Genomic DNA, 19,666 nt, shown 5'->3' on the forward strand with positions numbered 1-19,666 from the left:
AACTGTAAAACCAAGCATCTGTGATAATATCTTGTAGGCAGAGAAACTGCCCAATAATCTTACAAAAACCTCTGGAAGAGCATGACATTGTGAATGGATTAATGGAATTTATTTACCAAAAAAATTAAACATATACAGCCTTATTCTACATAATTAAAAACTAATCTTTATTTCATGATGGAATAACCTTTGGATGGTAACATATTTTCCTCAAAAAGCATTTTATTTAAAAAAATCCAATTTAAATTTTAAAAAATCCGATTTAAATAAAAAAAATCCGATTTAAATTTAAAAAATCCGATTTTTTAGATTTTTTTTAAAAAATCATTGATTTTTATCCACCCTGCCTGAGAGCCTTCAGTACTAAAAAAAAAAAAAAGGTCCCAATTAGAGATTACATATACAGCAAGAGGATGAACAATGGATGCTGTCCACTGAAATACATTATAGTGCAGGATAGGAAAACCATTATGAACCACTTAAAGTGCAAATATGTGATGGAAGGAAGGGGGAAAGATGTCTTTCCTTGTTGGGGAAACATCCTTCAATGCAGGGTTCCTTAGAAAGGACCTGGTAATGGCTGCCACCACTCAGATACCTTCTGAAAACACCTAGTCTGACCTGCTAAGAAGGTTCCCCTTCTAGTGGGGTCATAGACCAATAAAGAATTAACAGGGTGTAAATCCTGGAGAATACCTTATAGAAAGCTATATAGCATCCATGCAGTCTGGTATACAAGGATGAGACTAAGAGAAACATACCGTATCAAACAAAGTAAAAAAATGATTAAAATATTATAGAAAAAAAGGGAAAGAGTGGTGCAATTCACACGGATTTGAAAATCAAAGCAATTCTGAATTTTAAAGTGAAGGAAAAGCTTCACAAAAAGCATAAAAATGAAACCCAAATTAGTGAGCTTAAAAGCTAATGTTTACATAATTCCCACTACATATCAAGCTTTTAAAAAATATTTATACGAAATTGTCACAACTGAATTACTGAGAACAGTTTTAATTTACAGGGCAAGGGGAAAAGAGAAAAGCATCACAAATCCCTCATATTTCTTGTTTCTCTGTTCTCCAGGTCACGTGAAACACATCTTTCCCTATTTTTCCCACCCAAACAATACTCAAGCAAGAACTGCAGAAAGAGCTTCTGAGGGACAAAGAGCATGAGACAATGCCACAGCAATCTCATCTCATTCTGAAACTACTGACAGCATTTAATATCATTCAGTATTCCTATACCAATTTCCCAGTTTGTAAATCTGAGATTGCAATACTAATTGCCCCATGTACATAGACAGAAGAAAAATTCCTAACTCTGTATCGTACAACCTCCCCAAGCAAAGACGACAAAAATCTAAACAACCTTCTTTATCTTTATTATTTTTGATATAGCTAAGATCACAGATTGCACTACTAATGGATTGAATGCAAGACCAACAAAAATTATTTTACTTTTGAAGTCTTCAATGGCTTAGTTAGCAAACAGCACCATCAATTACATTTTGCAGTACCAAAAACTTACCTATCACTCTGCTTGTTACAGAAGTCATTTCTTATTTTATCTACTATAGATGTCCGGGGAAGAATATTGGTTTTGTTTTTTTTCTTGGCATCACACTCTACCACCACAATTAACCAATCCATAGAGCTATGAACTTTCAGAACATTCTGCCACTTGGTGATATCATCTTTTACTGTTGCTTTGTATACTTCTGTGTCCTGAGGGAATAAATCAAAAGATCAAATTGACTAACTGAACAAAGTTGAAATGCTTAATCTAGTTCACCAGAAGAAGAAAAATCAGTATTCATGCCACTGAATTAGTATAGAGACACTTAGTTGGCAAATTATCATTGGTTTTTTAAATGAGAACAATTGCCTAGTGTAAGTGGAACAAACTGTTAAAATCAAAACTCATTTTGCTGCCTGACACATAAAACACCCCTCACCCCTAGTAGAATGTCTTGCCCTAAAAATACATTCATGATAAGATGCAATTCTAGATTGCCTTCATCTATTGTCAATTTTTGTGTCAGTGCTTTGAATACACACATTAGTACTTACACAACATTCTGTCCAATAAATATGGAGAAAGGGAAATGTCAGAAGAGCTTTGTTTCCTTCTTTAGGTAGTAGCTCTTCTTTAAACTGTACAAAATTAGATTCTAGATGAATCATCTTAGGGGCACGGCCATAAGATCTGTATAGTATATAAAACACTGGCATTAATTGATATATACAAAGCAAAGATAAAATATGTAGAAAGGGCTCTACAACAAGAATTTATTTATACCAAGGCAAGATAGCAAGGAAATTCAGGGATCTTCTGCACACTCTATTTATTCCAGATTTTCTTAGCAGTCCATCACCAAACACTGGAATCAATTTGGATATGGTTCTTCAACATATCGCCTTTCATTACAAACCATACATTTATGGTTTATTTTGTTTTTCACATGGCTTAAATTGTCAGGATTTTCATGGGAGGGTGCTGTCATCATCTGTGGCATCACTGATGATGTAACAGCACCCCCCCCCTTTAGTCTTTTTGTCATATGCTTATAATTTTTTTTAAAAGATTGAAAATGAACACATGGGAAGTCTATGCATGGGGAAGTCTAAAAGGGGAGCAGCTCCACCACCTACACTTAAATTGATTCAAAAACAGATTTCAAAAAAAGATCAGGGTAAAAGTCATCTCAAAAGAACCAGGGGGGAAAGCAAAAACAACAGAAGCAAAAACTAAAGGCAAAAAATGCATGCAGGAATCAAAGTAGTACCAATAGAAAAATCTTGTGCAGAAAACTCCTCAGTCTAAAAATCCCAATGTAGTAGTGCCATATATGAATACTTAATCCATACTGTACAAAATCAGCCTAAAATCTTCTTCTTTTCCTTCCCCCCCTCCCAAAAAAACATGTCTGAACTTTTATAAATGTTTTCTACCAAACTTAGGAACCATCAGAAAAAAGACCTAGTTTTGAGATATTTCAATATTTATTATTGTTACAAACACACAAATAACTCATGCATCAGGAGGCAGATATTGCAAGCATCAGCTAAAGATGCTTCCAGTTAGAATTCACTTTTTGTTCTGTTTATCAGTTTTAAGTAAAACAGGACATAACTAAGAGTAGGAACAAAACCCCATAGCCAAATATTATTTCACGCCCCTGAACTTGTGATCTTCTTCTTCTTAGCTTCTGAGTTTTCTGCAACTCTTAATATGAGATTGTTAGAGGATGCCAGATTGTTATGCTACCCTTCCACTTAAAATGCATATACAGAGCAGCTTAGAATAGCCTTTAACTAAAAAATATTAAAATACTAAAAGTGCAATCCTAAAAACCACCACACCCTTCTCAGCACATTGACTTCAATTCTGTATAGAATTGTGCAGCAACTACAATAAGAAAGTAGTAAAATACAGTAAAAACTCAGAAGCAGACTAAATTATTTAAAGGCAGCAGTATAATTTTAAAATTATTTTAAAAATTCACACAGTACCCAAGAAATTATTATTAACTCCTTGTCTAATTTATGTCTTAAAAAGAAAAGTAGTATTACTGTTACCGTCTCCATTCCATGGGCTCTCTTGGGAGCTGCTGAGAAAGTGTGGGATATAAAGAACTGAAGAGATTCTGATCTCCAGCACCTAAAAAGATAAGAATATAACAATCTGAACCTTGTTCTTGTCAAAAGCACTAAAAACATTGATCAAAAATTAGTTCTATTACATAAATCCAGTTTTTCAAGATCTGTCATAGCTACAGCAAATGGTATTCTAGATAAAAATCAGGAGATCAGTCACGTTATTTTATTTATATGACAATGTGGAAGAATGCAAGCTGAATCACTAACAGTAACCAAGTATCATTCTTTAGACCCACTGTTATCACTACTGTGGAGTGGCACTTTAACAAAACAGGAGCAATTGCTAGATATTCAATTATCCAAGCTTGTTTTCACGTTGACTGTGTCATGTTCTGACTATGTTTCTTGTATGTGCAAACCAAAGAGACTCCATTTTAATCCTGTCAGTGTTTTAAGTGCTTCTTTTGCAGGTGGTAAGCAGTTCCGTAGAAGATATCTTAGAGAAGAGGAATGTTATGACTACAACCCTTCCAGCCTTGGGAAACTTTCACTTTCTCAGCTCCGAGCCGTTTGTTTTGAGAACTATGGGGGGAGGATGGGGCCTGCAGGGATTTGCTATTCTGTACCTTAGCCTTTGCCTGTCATTCGTAACAATACTAGTGTATCAGCCAAGATCCTAGTATCTTGGATAGTGGACTATAATGGTTGTTTATATTCAGTAAATCTTTTGAAATCAATGGATTCTTGTCTCATTGCAAGAGGTAGTCTGGATTGCAACTTTTAGCAAGCCACTGTCTGACATTTTGTTACGAATCACCGCTGTTCCAATGCCTAAGCCGGGGGAGATGGATACCAAGGCTGCGTCCAACAGGGACCCTTTGTTTGATCCTTATGCCTCCAACTCGGAAGGACTGGAACCTACAAATCAACCCATTCCGGGGGGAATGGTGTCAAGCCGTACAACAGTGTATACCCTCGTGCCTGACGGAGTGGGAGCTCGACCAAGGGCGGCGGCGGAACCCCTAATATCGTTACCTACACCGAGGCAGTGGGGTTCGAGGCCGAGAGAGATGAGGGAGAGGAGAGCGAGTACGGTGTTTTCCAGAGTGGTCAGTTCATCAGTGGAAGTCTCCAGTAGTCAACCGTGGTATTACTGGAATAGAGAATCCGACCAAATGCAGTTGGACCTAAGAGGTTCTGAAAGCACCCAGGTATGGGAAACCTCCCGTCACGATCTGATGAGTTGGGACTACGCGGAAGTCACCCCGTGGACGGGGCAACGCGAGTCGAGTGATCAAAGTTGGCAGCAGTTACAAAGCCGAACTTTAGCGGTGGATGCTGGAATTTCAGCAATAACAGGGCTAGCGAAAGGAATCCTAGCAGGTATATCGGAGGAAGGAGAAGGCACCGGGGCCACAGGAATGGGAGAGATTCGGCCGTGGCCCCGAGCTGCCGCTTCCTGTGCGGAATATATTGAGACTACTCAATTTCCAACCGAACAACCCCAGGATTCACCAGAGGAGAAGCTTGACACCTCAACTCCAAGACATGTGCAAAGATTGGAAGAAAGAATCAGTAGCATGGAAGAGAGTTTAGCACATGCGGTCCATTTGTTGTCAGTGTTGGTCGTAAAAGGCTCAGGAGAGGAGCCCCAGCAAGAAGAGCACACCAGAGTTCCGATTAGTCGAGGAGTGGCAGCTCTTCAAAGAATTTTACCTGGAATGTGTCCGGTACCAGATCCGGTTCCCCTTCAGGAAGAGCAACCGGTCTTGCCAGCTGATGATCAGCAAGAACCAGTAATACCACCACCTGACCAACCCCAGGACCTCCAGGAAGAAGAGCCAGTAAGACCCCCTCCGGAAGGCCCACCGGGAGACGAAGAAGGAGGAGGTCAGCCAGATCAACCTCCTCTCCAGCCGCAGGAACCGCCAATCCTCCCAGGAGAACAACCTCTGCAGCCAAGGGAGATTCCTCCGGGTCTCCCACCGCCTCTCCAACCTCTTCAACCACAAGAACAGCCGCCCCTTCAACCTCTCCCGCAAGGTCTAGTGCCGGGACCCGTACCACAGGGTCCTCCACCTTTGTGACCCCAAGGACCCCCTCCACTTCCACGAGGTCCTCCGGGTCCAAGACCGCAAGGACCACCACCGAGGCCACAAGGTCCTCCACCTCTGAGACCACAGAGGCCCCCGCAACCGAGACCCCAACCGCTTCCAATGCAACCCATCCCACGCAGACCTGAGCTACAGCCGAGACCGGGACCAGCGCCTTTACCGTACTACCCACTTCCGGCACCAGTAGCCAGACCTCAAGAGTTACCGATGGGATGGGTAAAGCTAGAAGCTACGTTCGATGGGGATCCTATGAAGTTGGGATTTTTTCTCGTGCAAGCACTACAATTCTTCAATCGTTGGGGACGTTTATTTGAGGACGAAGCTAGCCAAATTGAACACCTGGGGTCCCGGTTGCAAGGAAAGGCGGCGGAATGGTATGTAGCGTTGTATGAATTGGGGGCCCCGGAATTAGAATCCTTACAGTAGCAGCACTTCGAGCCCAATATGAAGATCCTTTGGAGGAGAGCAGAGCCCGAACAGAGTTACAAACCATTAGACAGGGCAGTATGTCGGCCAGAGACTATGTTACTAAATTCCGACAACTAGCCGCTAAATGTCCAAGGTGCGAGGAATCCACCAAAATAATTTTGTTTAAACAAGGCATGAATCCCAGATTGCTGGACCGAGCCCTTATGCAAGATAATCCCCCCACACTCTTGGGTTGGATTCAATTGGCATGTGAAGTAGAAAACCGCATGCAAGAAGTACGGCTCGTTGAGCAACAGCAAGCAACAGGGCACCGGCGGACTTCAATAATTGTAAGAGGGGGAAGGGGAACAGGGTACGCAGACAGAGGAGCGAGAGATGCTAGATGGCAACAAGGACTATGCCTACATTGTGGCCAAAGTGGTCACTTTGCGGCACAATGTCCATCCAGGCCTGTGCAAAGAACTCCATTCCAATCTCTACCACCCCTCCCCCACCATACCGCCCAACGCCAACTCCACGAACAGCAAGGGGGTGAGGGGCTACCCTAAGAAATCCTCCCGAGAAAGGGTTAGAGCTAGAAGAAATTATGGACCTTGATCCAACCGCCCTAACCAGCGAAGAGGGACCCGAAAGCCCCAACTCGGGAAACGAGATGGATCTGTCGTAAAGGGACCCAAACGGCAGATCAAGCCCCAGTCGACTCCCATAGTGGAAAGACCTAGAGGGTCCATATTATTCATGCCTGTTACATTGGTTAATCCTGAAAGAAAGACTCATATTCGTGTACAAGCCCTTATCGATTCCGGATGCTCTGGAGACATTATTGCGCCTGCTCTGGTGAATGGACTAGTACTCCCAATGAAGGAGCTCGAAACTCCAGTTATTTTTGAACAAATAGATGGTACCAGTATGAACCCAGTCACCACTGAAACAATACCTGTAATCACAGGCATGGGTCAACACTGGGAAACAAGATCGTTTGTAATTAGCTCTACAGCTAAATATCCTCTGATTTTGGGGAGTAGATGGTTGTGGGATCACAACCCAGACATAGACTGGTCAGCTGGAAGCATTAGCTTTTAACACGATAGCTGCAAAAATCATCGTTGGAACCAGAATTGGGGTAACAATCCCGTCCTCTTGGAACAAGCACTCTTAACCCAAGAAGAAATTAATCAAATACCTAAAGAATACAGGGCTTATTTGCAAGCCTTCACAGAAGAAGAAGCTAACACCCTACCACCACATAGGAGGACAGATTGTGCAGTGGAAATCATTCCAGGAGCCACCTTACCCAAAGGCAGACTATATCCCATGAGCCCAAATGAAAGAGAGGAGCTCCGCAAATTCATTGACACTAATCTTCAAAGAGGGTTCATCAGACCAGCAAACAGTCCTCATGCTGCTCCAGTACTGTTTGTTAAAAAGAAAGATGGAGGATTAAGACTGTGTACTGACTTCAGAGGACTCAATGCAGTCTCCTCCACAAACGCCTATCCTATACCTCTCATCAGAGATCTACTCAACGTCGTGGCACAAGGTAAGATCTTCACAAAATTAGATTAAAAAGATGCTTACTTCCACGTTCGTATAAGGGAGGGGGATGAATGGAAAACCGCGTTCAATACGCCCTTAGGACAGTACAAATATTTAGTTATGCCTTTTGGCCTGGCTGGGGCCCCTTCTGTTTTCATGTCCATGATCAATGAAGTTTTGCACGAATTTTTATATAAAGGAGTAGTTGTTTACCTAGATGATGTCCTAATTTACTCTGAAACAGAAGAAGAACAAGTAAATCTAGTACAAAAAGTTTTAACTACTCTAATGTGCAACAAACTGCCCATCAAATTGTCTAAATGTGAATTCCACAAAACTGAACTCAGTTATTTAGGATATTGCATTTCAAAAGATGGACTAAAAATGGATCTAGGCAAAGTAAAAGCAGTACAAGAATGGCAAACCCCCACTAACCGTAAAGAACTGCAATCCTTTTGGGGGTTTGCCAATTTCTACAGAGAATTTATACAAAACTTTGCCCAAATAACTCTTCCCCTCACTAAACTGTTAAAAACAAAAAACAAAGGGGAACAAGCAAAGAGACCAAATGCTAAACTATTGTGGACACCACAATGCCAGTTAGCTTTTGATCTCCTAAAGCAGCAATTTGTCTCCGAGCCAGTGCTGCAACACCCCGATGAAAATCGTCCATTCATAGTACAGGTGGACGCAAGCGATGCCGCAATTGGGGGTGTCCTTCTACAGCGGGGGGAGGACAATGTTCTTAAACCTTGCGCTTATCTTTCTCGAAAATTTTCTGAACCAGAGAGAAATTGGAATGTTTGGGAAAAGGAAGCTTTTGCTGTAAAAGTGGCACTCTCCTCTTGGAGACATTGGTTAGAAGGGGCCCGCCATCCTTTTGAAGTCTGGACAGATCACAAAAATTTGGAAGCTTTACGTAGTCCTCGGAGACGAAATGCCAAACAGTTGAGATGGGCGGAATACTTTTCAAAATTCAATTTCACTCTCAAATTCCTGCCCGGTAAAACGAATTTCCTTGCGGATGCCCTATCGCGCATGCCCCAACTTAAAAGCAGGAGGGAGGAGACTGTGGATACAGTATTTTCGCCTACACAACTAGGAGGAGTGGTCACTACGCGCAGCCGCGCAACGCGAATTCCTCAGTCAGATCAGGGGTGGAGACAAAAACTGAAAAACGAAGTGGAAAAGGAGGGGGAGAATGTGCCCAGAGAGAAGCTGACTCAATCCGAACAAGGGGAATGGCTTTGGGGTGATCGATTCTATGTACCAGCTAGTTTGAGAAAAGAAGTATTGCAACGCTGTCATGACGCTCCAACCGCTGGCCATTATGGATACTTAAAAACTCTCCATCTGGTCCAAAGGCAATTTTGGTGGCCAGGCATGTGCAAAGATGTTTCACAATATGTGGCTTCATGCCCCATTTGCCTCAGCGCCAAAGCGCGAAAAGGCAAGCCTCCTGGACTTTTACAACCCCTTGAAACCCCAAGTAGACCATGGGAAATCATTTCTATGGATTTCATCACAGATCTCCCCCCCTCCAAAAATCACACCTGCATTTTGGTTGTAGTAGACCTGTTTTCAAAACAAGCCCACTTCATTCCTTGTACCACTATGCCTTCAGCAAAAAAGTTAGCGGACATCTTTCTGAAATACATTGTAAAACTCCATTTTCCATCGAAGGTGATATCCGACCGCGGCGGACAATTCGTTGCCAACTTCTGGCGGGAGCTTCTTCAACTTATGGGTATTGAACAAGGTTTAATCTCCGCCCACCATCCGCAAACCGACGGGCAATCAGAAAAAACTAATCAAATATTAGAACAATTTCTCCGCTGCTACATTAATTTCCAACAAGACAATTGGATTGATTTATTGCCTTTAGCAGAATTTTCCTACAATAACAGTGTACATGCTTCTACCGGGGAAACACCTTTCAAAGTAGTTTATGGTTATCACTTTAAACCATTTCCTTTTGAAGCTCTTCCCCCTGCTGCAGCTTCTAAAGATGTTTCAGAATGGTGGGGGGAGGCAGCTCAGCAATGGACTCTTATTCAAAAACATCTCGACAAAGCTAAACAGGATTATAAGAAATACGCAGATCGCCATCGTGTGGCTGAATGGGAACTGCATCCTGGTGATCTCGTCTATTTGTCCACGGAAAATTTGGAAGTTGCACAAACCAGCCGTAAATTGGCGCTGAAGTTTTTGGGACCTTTCCCTGTTCGTAAAGTAATCAACAAAGTGACTGTAGCACTTGATTTACCAAAGAATCTACGTCATGTGCATCCTACTTTCCACATCAGCTTATTAAAAAGGGTTCCCCCAGAAAATCAATGGCACACCCGTGCTCCTCCCATACCAACCTTGATTGATGACCAGATCCATTACGAAGTACAGCAAATTTTGGACTCTAAAATCAAACGTAATAAACTGTTTTATCTCATCAGGTGGAAAGACTTTGACTCTGGGTATGATGAGTAGGTGGAGTCTATTCATGTTCATGCTCCTAAGTTGTTGAATGCGTTTCACACTCTGTACCCTTTCAAGCCTGGGGGAAGAGCATTTTAGAGGGGGCAGAATGTCATGTTCTGACTATGTTTCTTGTATGTGCAAACCAAAGAGACTCCATTTTAATACTGTCAGTGTTTTAAGTGCTTCTCTTGCAGGTGGTAAGCAGTTCCGTAGAAGATATCTTAGAGAAGAGGAATGTTATGACTACAACCCTTCCAGCCTTGGGAAACTTTCACTTTCTCAGCTCCGAGCCGTTTGTTTTGAGAACTATGGGGGGAGGATGGGGCCTGCAGGGATTTGCTATTCTGTACCTTAGCCTTTGCCTGTCATTCGTAACAATACTAGTGTATCAGCCAAGATCCTAGTATCTTGGATAATGGACTATAATGGTTGTTTATATTCAGTAAATCTTTTGAAATCAATGGATTCTTGTCTCATTGCAAGAGGTAGTCTGGATTGCAACTTTCAGCAAGCCACTGTCTGACAGACTGTGGTTTCTCTATGCTCTGTCCCCCTAGCCTTACACTACTGGTTTACTGGTTTCAGGTTTAATTGTATATGGCCAAAGGCCGTCACAATACAAAGTTAAAAACAGTAAAAATAGAAATCTAACTTACAAGCATAAAATACAGTTATTAAGATAATAAAAATAGAATACAATTAAAATGGGATCTTAATAAATACCAGACAGTTATGGGAAAATTAGGTTTCTAAGGAAACAATCTTGGCCCTAATCTTTTTTGAAGCTAAGGCAAACAGGGATACTCTGCTAGTGACAAAAGAATCACTAAATACCAAGAAAGCAGAGTATGACTTTTTTCCTTCTTAAAAGGAATAATTGCCACAAATTGTTGTCTTGTAGCAGCAATGTTATATTCACTTGCCATCTCTTACCACCCAATGATTAGTGTTTAAGTGTTGGGCTTGTATGGTATGAAGCTGCTGGTTTTCTCTGTAAGACTGCAACCTCTGCTCAGCAATCAGTACTCTTTGGTGGGGGCCCTGTTACAGGTACCCATATTTGTCACATTGTATAAGTTGGAGTCATGGTGGTTGGATGTCAGGTCCAGTGTACATGTAAACTGTACTGACTCCATTTTCTAATGCTTTTAGTGTTTAAGTGCTTTCCCCCACAGGCCTCACCACTTCCCAGGCAGATTTCTCACCGGAGGAGATTGTTTTGTCTAACACCGTTCCACCAGGCATTGGCCTTGAGAGAGAGCAACTTCCCAAGACTGAAAGATGTTGTTTTGAGAACTGTGGGGGGAGGCTGGTCCAGCTGGGAACTGTTACTCTGTACCTCATGCTTTGCCCTTCATTGGTAACAATGATCGTGTACCATCCTGAGTCTCCTATTCAGGACAGTGGACTATAATGGACCTTTTCTGCAGTAAAGTTTCCTTATTCAAACAATGGACTCCTGTCTGCTTGTGAGGGGGAACCTGTAGGAAGAGCCTTATTTAGCCACAGTCTGACATTTTGTTACCAATCATGCCTGAATCGGGCCCAGCGGAATCCAAGGTAGTCCCGGACAGGGATCCTTTGTTCGATCCGTATGCGTCTCCCGACAGTCAACCAGCGCAACCCCAAGAACCTCAGGAACCTGTGCCAGCAGGGACCGGAGCCTCGACTACTACCCTGCCTCTCATCGACCTCGGCAGTGAGGGGACAAGGCCGACGGCTGCTGCCCTCCCCTTGATCTCGTTACCCACACCGTCGGAGTGGGGGGCCAGACCCCGAGAAACGAGAGAGCGCCGGGCCAGCGGGCTACATCCACGAGCTTCTATGGACGGGCGCCGAAGCCTAGAGACTGTCCCTGAATTGGACAGCAGCCAACCGTGGCTGTTTTGGAATAGGACGACCGAACAGACGGACGGGGACACATCCCGCCGCGGCGTTCTGAGTTGGGATTATACGGAACTTGCCCCGTGGAAAGAGCCAACGGAAGTTCCTGAACAAAGTTGGGTACAGATGCAAAGTCGCACCCTTGCTGTAGATTCCGGCATCTCGGCAGTGACGGGTCTAGCCAAAGGAATTCTAGCAGCGAGATCGCAAGTCGATCAAGGAGACCCCCCGCCTTGGGGGCCGTTTTCCCCAGTGACCGCAACTGAGGGAGGTTCCATGATGGGGCAACCGGGTCCAAGTCGAATACAACAGTTGGAAGCTAAACTGATCGACATGGAGGAAAGTTTGGCACATGCCATTCATCTAATCGCAGCGATGGGGGCAGGAGAGAGACTATCACCTGAAGAAATGGCTGTACAAATAGCTACCCTCCAAAGCGTTATTTCCTATCCGATGGATGCCGCCCCGTGGCAGCCGCCGCCCTCAGGAGAAGAGGAATCCTGTCCTGGGGAACCGGGGAAAACTCCCTCGGAACTTCCCAGACTAGACGAAGTCCCACCTCGCGGGGATACTCCAGTTGAGGTACCTGGAGAAGCTCCAACGGAACCCCCTAGACCGGACGGAGATCCACCTCCCGGAGATACTCCAGCTGAGGTGCCTAGAGACGGAGAGGAAGGGCCAACCCGTCCGACCACGTCGCCGGTGATACCCCCTCCCGCTTCTCCAATAACGGTCCGGCCGGATCAGTCAGAAGAGCCTCCGGCTCCTCCAAGGGAGGGATTGCCACACCAACAGCCAGAAGTTGTTCCCATTCAGCAAATCCCAAGGGAAGGTCTACCGGTGCCACAGGAACAGCCTCTGCTTCCCAGAGTAACGACGCCGGGAGGGGCAAGCCCGCACGGCCCACCACCAGTCAGGCCTTCGCCGCTGCGGCCCCTCCCGCTTCGACCGCAATTAATACCGTTACAGCAACCGATACGTTTGCCTCAGGACCGACCAATATTACCACCTCCTAATCAACCGGCGGGGCCTATACCACTGCGACCCCACCGACCCGCCCCTCAGCGGCCGATCATGACCCAACCGCTACGGCCACCTCCACCTCAACCGCTACTGCCCACGCCTCCGGTGTTGCCTCCACCAGCACGGCCGCGGTTGCTGCCGCCCGCCCGGCCGTTACTACCGCCACCAACCCAACCCAGACCACCACCGCCAGCCCAGCCGGGGCTGCCGCCACCAGCCCAGCCGGTGTTACCGCCGCCAGCGCAGCCAGCACCGCCGCCACAACCGGGTCCCCAACGACCCCTCCCCGTACCGCAAGGGCAATTGATGCTTCCGATGGACTTTTACCCAGCACCGGCTCCGAGACAAGACCTTCCTATGGGCTGGGTGAAACTGGAAGCTACTTTTGATGGGGATCCCTCCAAACTGGGATTTTTCCTAGTGCAAGTAGTACAATTCTTCAACCGGTGGGGACACCTCTTTGGTAGCGAGGCCAGCCAAATTGAGCATCTCGGTTCTCGCTTACAAGGTAAAGCAGCGGACTGGTATGTAGGTCTATACAATATTGGGGCCCCAGAACTTAATACTCTCCAGGGGTTGGTGGATGCTATTCGAGCACAATACGAAGACCCCCTAGAGGAAACTAGGGCCCGAACAGAATTGCAAGCCATTAGACAAGGCAGCATGTCGGCAAGAGACTATATTACGAAATTCCGACAACTAGCTGCTAAATGCCCTAGGTGTGAGGAATCCACCAAAATTATCCTGTTCAAGCAAGGGCTAAACCCGAGACTCCTAGATAGAGCCCTTATGCAGGATAATCCCCCTACTCTATTAGGCTGGATCCAACTTGCATGCGAAGTTGAGAATCGCATTTTGGAAGTCCGTTTGGTTGAACAACAACAACAAACGGGACAAAGAAGACCATTGACTCTACAAAGGGGAGGACGGGGCGCTGGATATGCCACCCGTGGAGCGAGAGATGCTAGATGGCAGCAAGGGCTGTGTTTGCAATGCGGACAAGCCGGTCACTTTGCAGCACAATGCCCCCACCGGCCTGTGCGAAGACCTCCGCTCCAACTACGGCGTCCAACCCTTGCTCCATTTCCTACACTCCAACGCCCGACTCCAGCTCCACGAGCGAACAGAGGTCGCGGCGCTTCCCAGCGACCAGCCTCAGAAAGGGGCCTGGAGGCGGAAGAAGTCATGGAATACGACCCCGCTTCCCCAAGTGTGGAGGGGAATCCAGAAAGCCCCCTGTCGGGAAACGAAATGGATCTGTCGTAAAAGGGCCCAAACGACAGATCCACCCCAAGCCCGTCCCAACACGGGACCGGCCGCCTGGGTCCATACTATTCCTGCCAGTGACTTTGCTGAACCCGGAGAGGAAGATGCACATTCGTGTACAAGCCCTTATTGACTCGGGCTGTTCAAGAGATATCATCGCCCCAGCCCTAGTCAACGGATTGGTCCTGCCAGTCCGCGAATTACAGAACCCAGTAATTTTTGAACAAATGGATGGCACTAACATGAACCCTGTTACCACCGAGACCATTCCAGTGGTCACGGGCATGGGCCAACACTGGGAGAAAAGATCTTTCGTCATCAGCTCAACGGCAAATACCCATTGATTTTAGGCAGCAAGTGGCTCTGTGATCACAACCCCCACATTAATTGGGCAGAAGGGTGCGTCACCTTTAATCACGCTAACTGTAAAACCCATCGATGGGACCAAAATTGGGGTAGTGATCCCTCCCACACCGAAAAAGCTCTTCTCACCCGGGAGGACATAAAACAAATACCCGAGTATTATTGTCCGTTCTTGAACGCTTTCTCCGAAAAGGAAGTAGATACCTTGCCCCCGCACAGTTGGACACCATGATACAGCAAACAACAGATGTATATAACTACAGACTTACGATAGTAAAACACTGTATCAATCAACAAAACAGAGACTTATTAAGCAACAGAATTACCTTGATCACAAACTGGTGGCAACACTAAAAGAATTCTCCAATCTTGAGCATGTCTACTATTTAGATTTTGATAAATTGTAGTATAAAGGAAAAAACTGTAGTATAACGGGGGGAAATTGTAGTATAAAGGAGTTGCACTTACCTTTAACTGCTGTTCATCTAAGCCTTCGTGCAGGTATACATTTGGGTACTGCGCTTGCTCAGGCCAGCCGTTCGGAACAGAATTTTCTCAGCTTTTAGGCTATTAAGGGGGCAACCTCCTCCAAACCAGCCCAGGGCAGATTTTCCCAGCAGAACAGTCACATGATGGAGCGAGGCTGCCCCCACCTTCCCTCAGTTTTCCTGTGCTGCCACAAGCTTCTCATATACCATCTAAGAGAGCTCATAGCGGGGCAGGAGGGAGGGAATGTGTAGCTGCACAAAGACCTAGATGAACAACAGTTACAGGTAAGTTCAACTCTGTTTTCATCTACGGTCTTCAGTGCAGTCCCACATTTTGGAGAATAGCAAGCTACCTATCAAGTAGGTGGAGTGATGCTCTCAGTTGAAAAATGAATGTAGAACTGCTTGACTCACTGCTGTCTCCCTTCTAGAGCTGATGTCCATCACATAATGCTTCACGAAGATCTCCTCAGAAGACCATGTAGCTGCTTTACAGATGTCTCCTAACAGAACTCCACGGAGGAATGCAGCGGAAGCCGCCTGTGCTCTTGTCAAATGGGCTCGCAGTGCAAGCGGACATGGGACATCTTCAGTTTTATAGCACAATCTAATGGCTGAGACTACCCATCTAGATATTGTTTGGGCTGAAGCTGCCATACCATTGCTGGGGCCCAAATGACAAACAACAAAAGTTGTGTCTTTCCTGAAAGATTTGGTTCTCTCCATGTAGAATAAAACTGCCCTTCTTACATCCGGCATGTGTAGTGAGCATTCTTGTTGAGTTTGCGGGTCAGGAAAAAATACTGGATGGGATAAACTTTATGACACATGAAATTTAGAAACTACCTTTGGTAGGAACTGTAAACTAGTTCACATGACCACTTTGTCCTGATAGATCTGTAAGAAAGAGGGGTCTACTCTCAAAGCTAGTAACTCACTGACTCGCCTCGCTGAGGTAATTGCCAACAAAAAAGCCACTTTAAAAGACAAGACTGATAGAGGACATGTTGTCATTGCCTCAAAAGGTTTTAACATCAACTTTGATAAAACTAAGGATAGCACTACTGTGGGATCACCCTTGGCAGGTTCAAATTGTTTGGATAAATAACGTGAGAAAATTGACTTTCCATCAATATTTGTATGAAAGGCTGAGATTGCAGCCAAATGAACCTTAATGGATGTCAATGCTAGGCCTGTAGCTCATGAATGCACAAGACAATCAAAGATAGTGGACAGCAGGCATGTGTCTGGGGCTACATTTCTACTGTGAGCCCAAAAAACAAATCTATTCCACTTAAAAGTTATAAGATGGTCTAGGGCAAGCATTCAGCAGTATGTTCGCCACTTCCTCAGAAAACTGTAAGTTCGTCTTCGTCCTTCTGTGCAGCCCCACATTGGGCGCGATGGGCGACTGAATGTAATTGTCCCTGGCCAGGTGTTTGAGCATATGGAACTAATGCTGACATGGCCAAAACGGGGTTATCAGGATACACTTTGTCCCATCTGACTGCATTTTGCAAACGACTTTATGTATTAGGGGAAATGGAAGGAAAGCACAAAACAATTTCCCTATCCAATAAACTTGAAAGGCGTTCCCCTAAGGACCCCATGCCACTGCCCCCTACTGAGCAAAAACTGGGGACTTTGGTATTGTCCTGTGTTGTGAATAAATCCACTTCTGGGAAGCCCCACAACTGGAAGATCTCTTGGAAATATTTGTCTGAGATAATCCACTCGTGGTGTAAGCTGCCTACTCTCCTCAGCCAGTCTGCTCTGGTGTTGGATGTCCCAGCAATATGTAGGGCAGAAAGTGTAATATTGTGGATAATAGCCCATTCCCACAGTTGAACGGCTCCCATACAAAGCTTCCTTGACACTGTGCCACTCTGCTTGTTTATGTAAAAAATGGTGGTGGTGATGTCTGATAAGATCTGGTGTTACCAGAACTGCTCTATATTAAATGGGGGAAATTAGCTTAGCAGTCTGTAACTTAAAATTAGCGCGGATCTAACCTATGTTTACGGAGGTCCCGATTCCAGACACTCTAGTGACAAAGAGGCAGACTACAAATAGGTTCAAACACGTGTATTTACTAATAGTGTGGCGTAAGCCTGAACTTGCACATACACACGAGAAAGCATACAAGATCTAGGAAACACAGAGTAAGAAATGCAGAGACTTTCGCATTAGCAGGTTCCCAACGATGGTGGGGAATACTCACAATCCTGAAGCGAAGCAGAGACACAACAGCGAGGTGGCCCAATGCCAGCACTGGGACCACAGACGGACAGCAAGGGGTGCTGGATAGGGTGGCACGCGCCTTGCTGGGACAAGACGGGAATGGCACGAGCACCATGCGGTCTGCAAGACCGGCTTAAATACCCCAAAACGTACCCTGGGGCTGGTGCTGTACTTGGTGGTTCTCACAGATTAAAACAAAGGTTCTAATGGGTTACTGAATGGCTTGGATGGGCCACTTTGGTAATCAGATTGTGATAAGTGACACCTCAGGAAGAGGGGACAAAAGAGGGAGGGGGGAAATCCAAGTGGGCTGAAAGGATGTTCCAGCGGACAGGGCTTGTCCTGATGTCATCAGCTCTGGAATGCGGAGGTTTCTTTGAGATGCATTCTCTAAGTGCTTGGGATGGTCGGCACTTAGTTCCTTCTCCGGGGCGGCTCCTAAGATATGCAGAGCGGGGCGAGGTGCTCTCGCTGCGGACGTGGTGTGCCCGCTTCGCCGAAATGGCTTCTCAAAGCAGTCTTCTTCCCTGGGTCTTCTGGCTGCCTAAGAACATGGATGCCGGCTGGGCATAGCTGGGGCTGGTTTGCAGGCTGCCCGGTAGCGAGGGCAAGCTCGGCGACCGGCTTGCGGGAGACTCCAGGCGGGAACTGACCAGGGAGCGCCTAGCCAGGCTCGCTGGAGGTTTCCCCGGCAGGCGACCGGCTGCTAGCAGCGGCTTGGGCCCATATGAGGCAGGCTTCCATGGAGGCAGGGGAAACAGCACACAAAACACAGTCCAAAGCAGGGAACAGGCACGGTCCGTGGCAGATGGCTATACAGGCATGGGGCACACTTGTAACAAAGTCCAAACACACTCTGGGAAGTCCAGGTACAGGTCTGGGCAGGGCTGCCCAGGAAAAGAGTCCTTTGTGCAGTTAACCAAACATGGAGTCAGGGAACTACACAGTCTATTGCAGCAGCAAGGTAATTAACACGCAGGCAGGAAACTGACACGTGTACCAGAATACACACGTGCAGGGCAGTCTTTGGTGCAGCAGTGAAACAGCAACGCAGGAAACTTTAACACAGTTCATGGCAGGCCTTAAAGCAGGAGAGGGGGCCTACTTGGCAACACTGGACCCTTCTGTGAGATACTGTATCTGTGAGAGTTAGACAGCACCTAACTCCAGCAAGTTAATATGACATTCCTTCTCACTTTTTGACCAGACACCATTAACTGATATATCCTCACAATGTCCTCCCCGGCCTTCTAGGGATGCATCTGTTGTGAGGGGAAGCTCATGACTTTGAACACCAAAAGAAGTCCCTTCTGATCCCAGGGTTTACCCCTCATGCTAGTGAATGTAATATCTGTCTCAGAATTGATTTTTTTTTCCTGAGGGGAGTGACGTTTAGGATCAAATCCCCTAAGGAACCAAATTTGTAACCTCCTCATTTTCAGTCTCACACATGGAACCACTGCTGTGGTACATGCCATGACTTAACAAAATCTGAATTGCCTCTGCAGATTGAAATCTATTAACCGAAAAATGGTGAACCAACCATATTATTCTAGTTATTCTGTCTCTGGGCAAGAAAGCTTTATTAGTTTCAGCATCCAAAACAGCCTCTATGAACTGTACGGTGCGGTTTGGTTCTAAGTTGGATGTCTTCCTATTTATTACCAAACCCAGTGCCTCACATGTAGATAAAATCAATGCTATGTCTTTTCTCAGTGCCTCCAGGGAGTGTGCTGTGATTAACCTATAATCCAAATAGGGGTAGATTGAGCAACCCCATTTCCTGAGATGAGCCACCACTACTGCAACACATTTTGTAAACTCTGGAGGTGCTGTTGCCAAACTAAAAGGGAGAGCCATATATTGGAATACCTCACCCTGGTATACAAAGCGTAAGTATCTCCTACGCTCTTGGTATATGGAAATATGAAAATATGCGTCCTTCAAACCCATGATCACAAACCACACATCTTGAAGGACCATATTAATCACCTATGGGAGTGTCACCATTCTAAATTTTGCAATTCTCAGATGGCTATTAAGACCCCTTTTCAAAAGGATTTTGAAAAATTGTTATGTGATTCTGATGAAAAACTGATTAAGAAGATGTACTTATTTTTGATGCAAAGGAAGACAAATGAAGTGGGGGAAAGATGTAAGACTCTTTGGTCACAGAATCTAGGCTATACTATTGTTCCTGTACAATGGAATAAGATATGGAAAGTGAGTGTTAAAATAACTAAGT

The 19,666-nt window shown here is 45.3% G+C and overlaps 1 protein-coding gene across 2 annotated transcripts in view; it reads right to left on the reverse strand.

Moving 5' to 3' along the window:
• The window catches only part of TRAPPC10 (trafficking protein particle complex subunit 10), a 79,101-nt gene that overhangs the window by 41,793 nt on the left and 17,642 nt on the right, over window positions 1-19,666 (reverse strand). For both annotated transcript variants that reach the window (XM_054973780.1, XM_054973781.1), the window contains exons 2-4: window positions 3,582-3,663; window positions 2,073-2,208; window positions 1,531-1,727 (exon numbers count right to left, since the gene is read on the reverse strand). In XM_054973780.1, coding sequence (XP_054829755.1) covers window positions 1,531-1,727; window positions 2,073-2,208; window positions 3,582-3,663 — 415 coding nt within the window. The remainder of the gene's footprint in view (window positions 1-1,530; window positions 1,728-2,072; window positions 2,209-3,581; window positions 3,664-19,666) is intronic.

This window comes from Eublepharis macularius, chromosome 3 (genome assembly GCF_028583425.1).
Source record: "Eublepharis macularius isolate TG4126 chromosome 3, MPM_Emac_v1.0, whole genome shotgun sequence".
Lineage (NCBI taxonomy): Eukaryota > Metazoa > Chordata > Lepidosauria > Squamata > Eublepharidae > Eublepharis > Eublepharis macularius.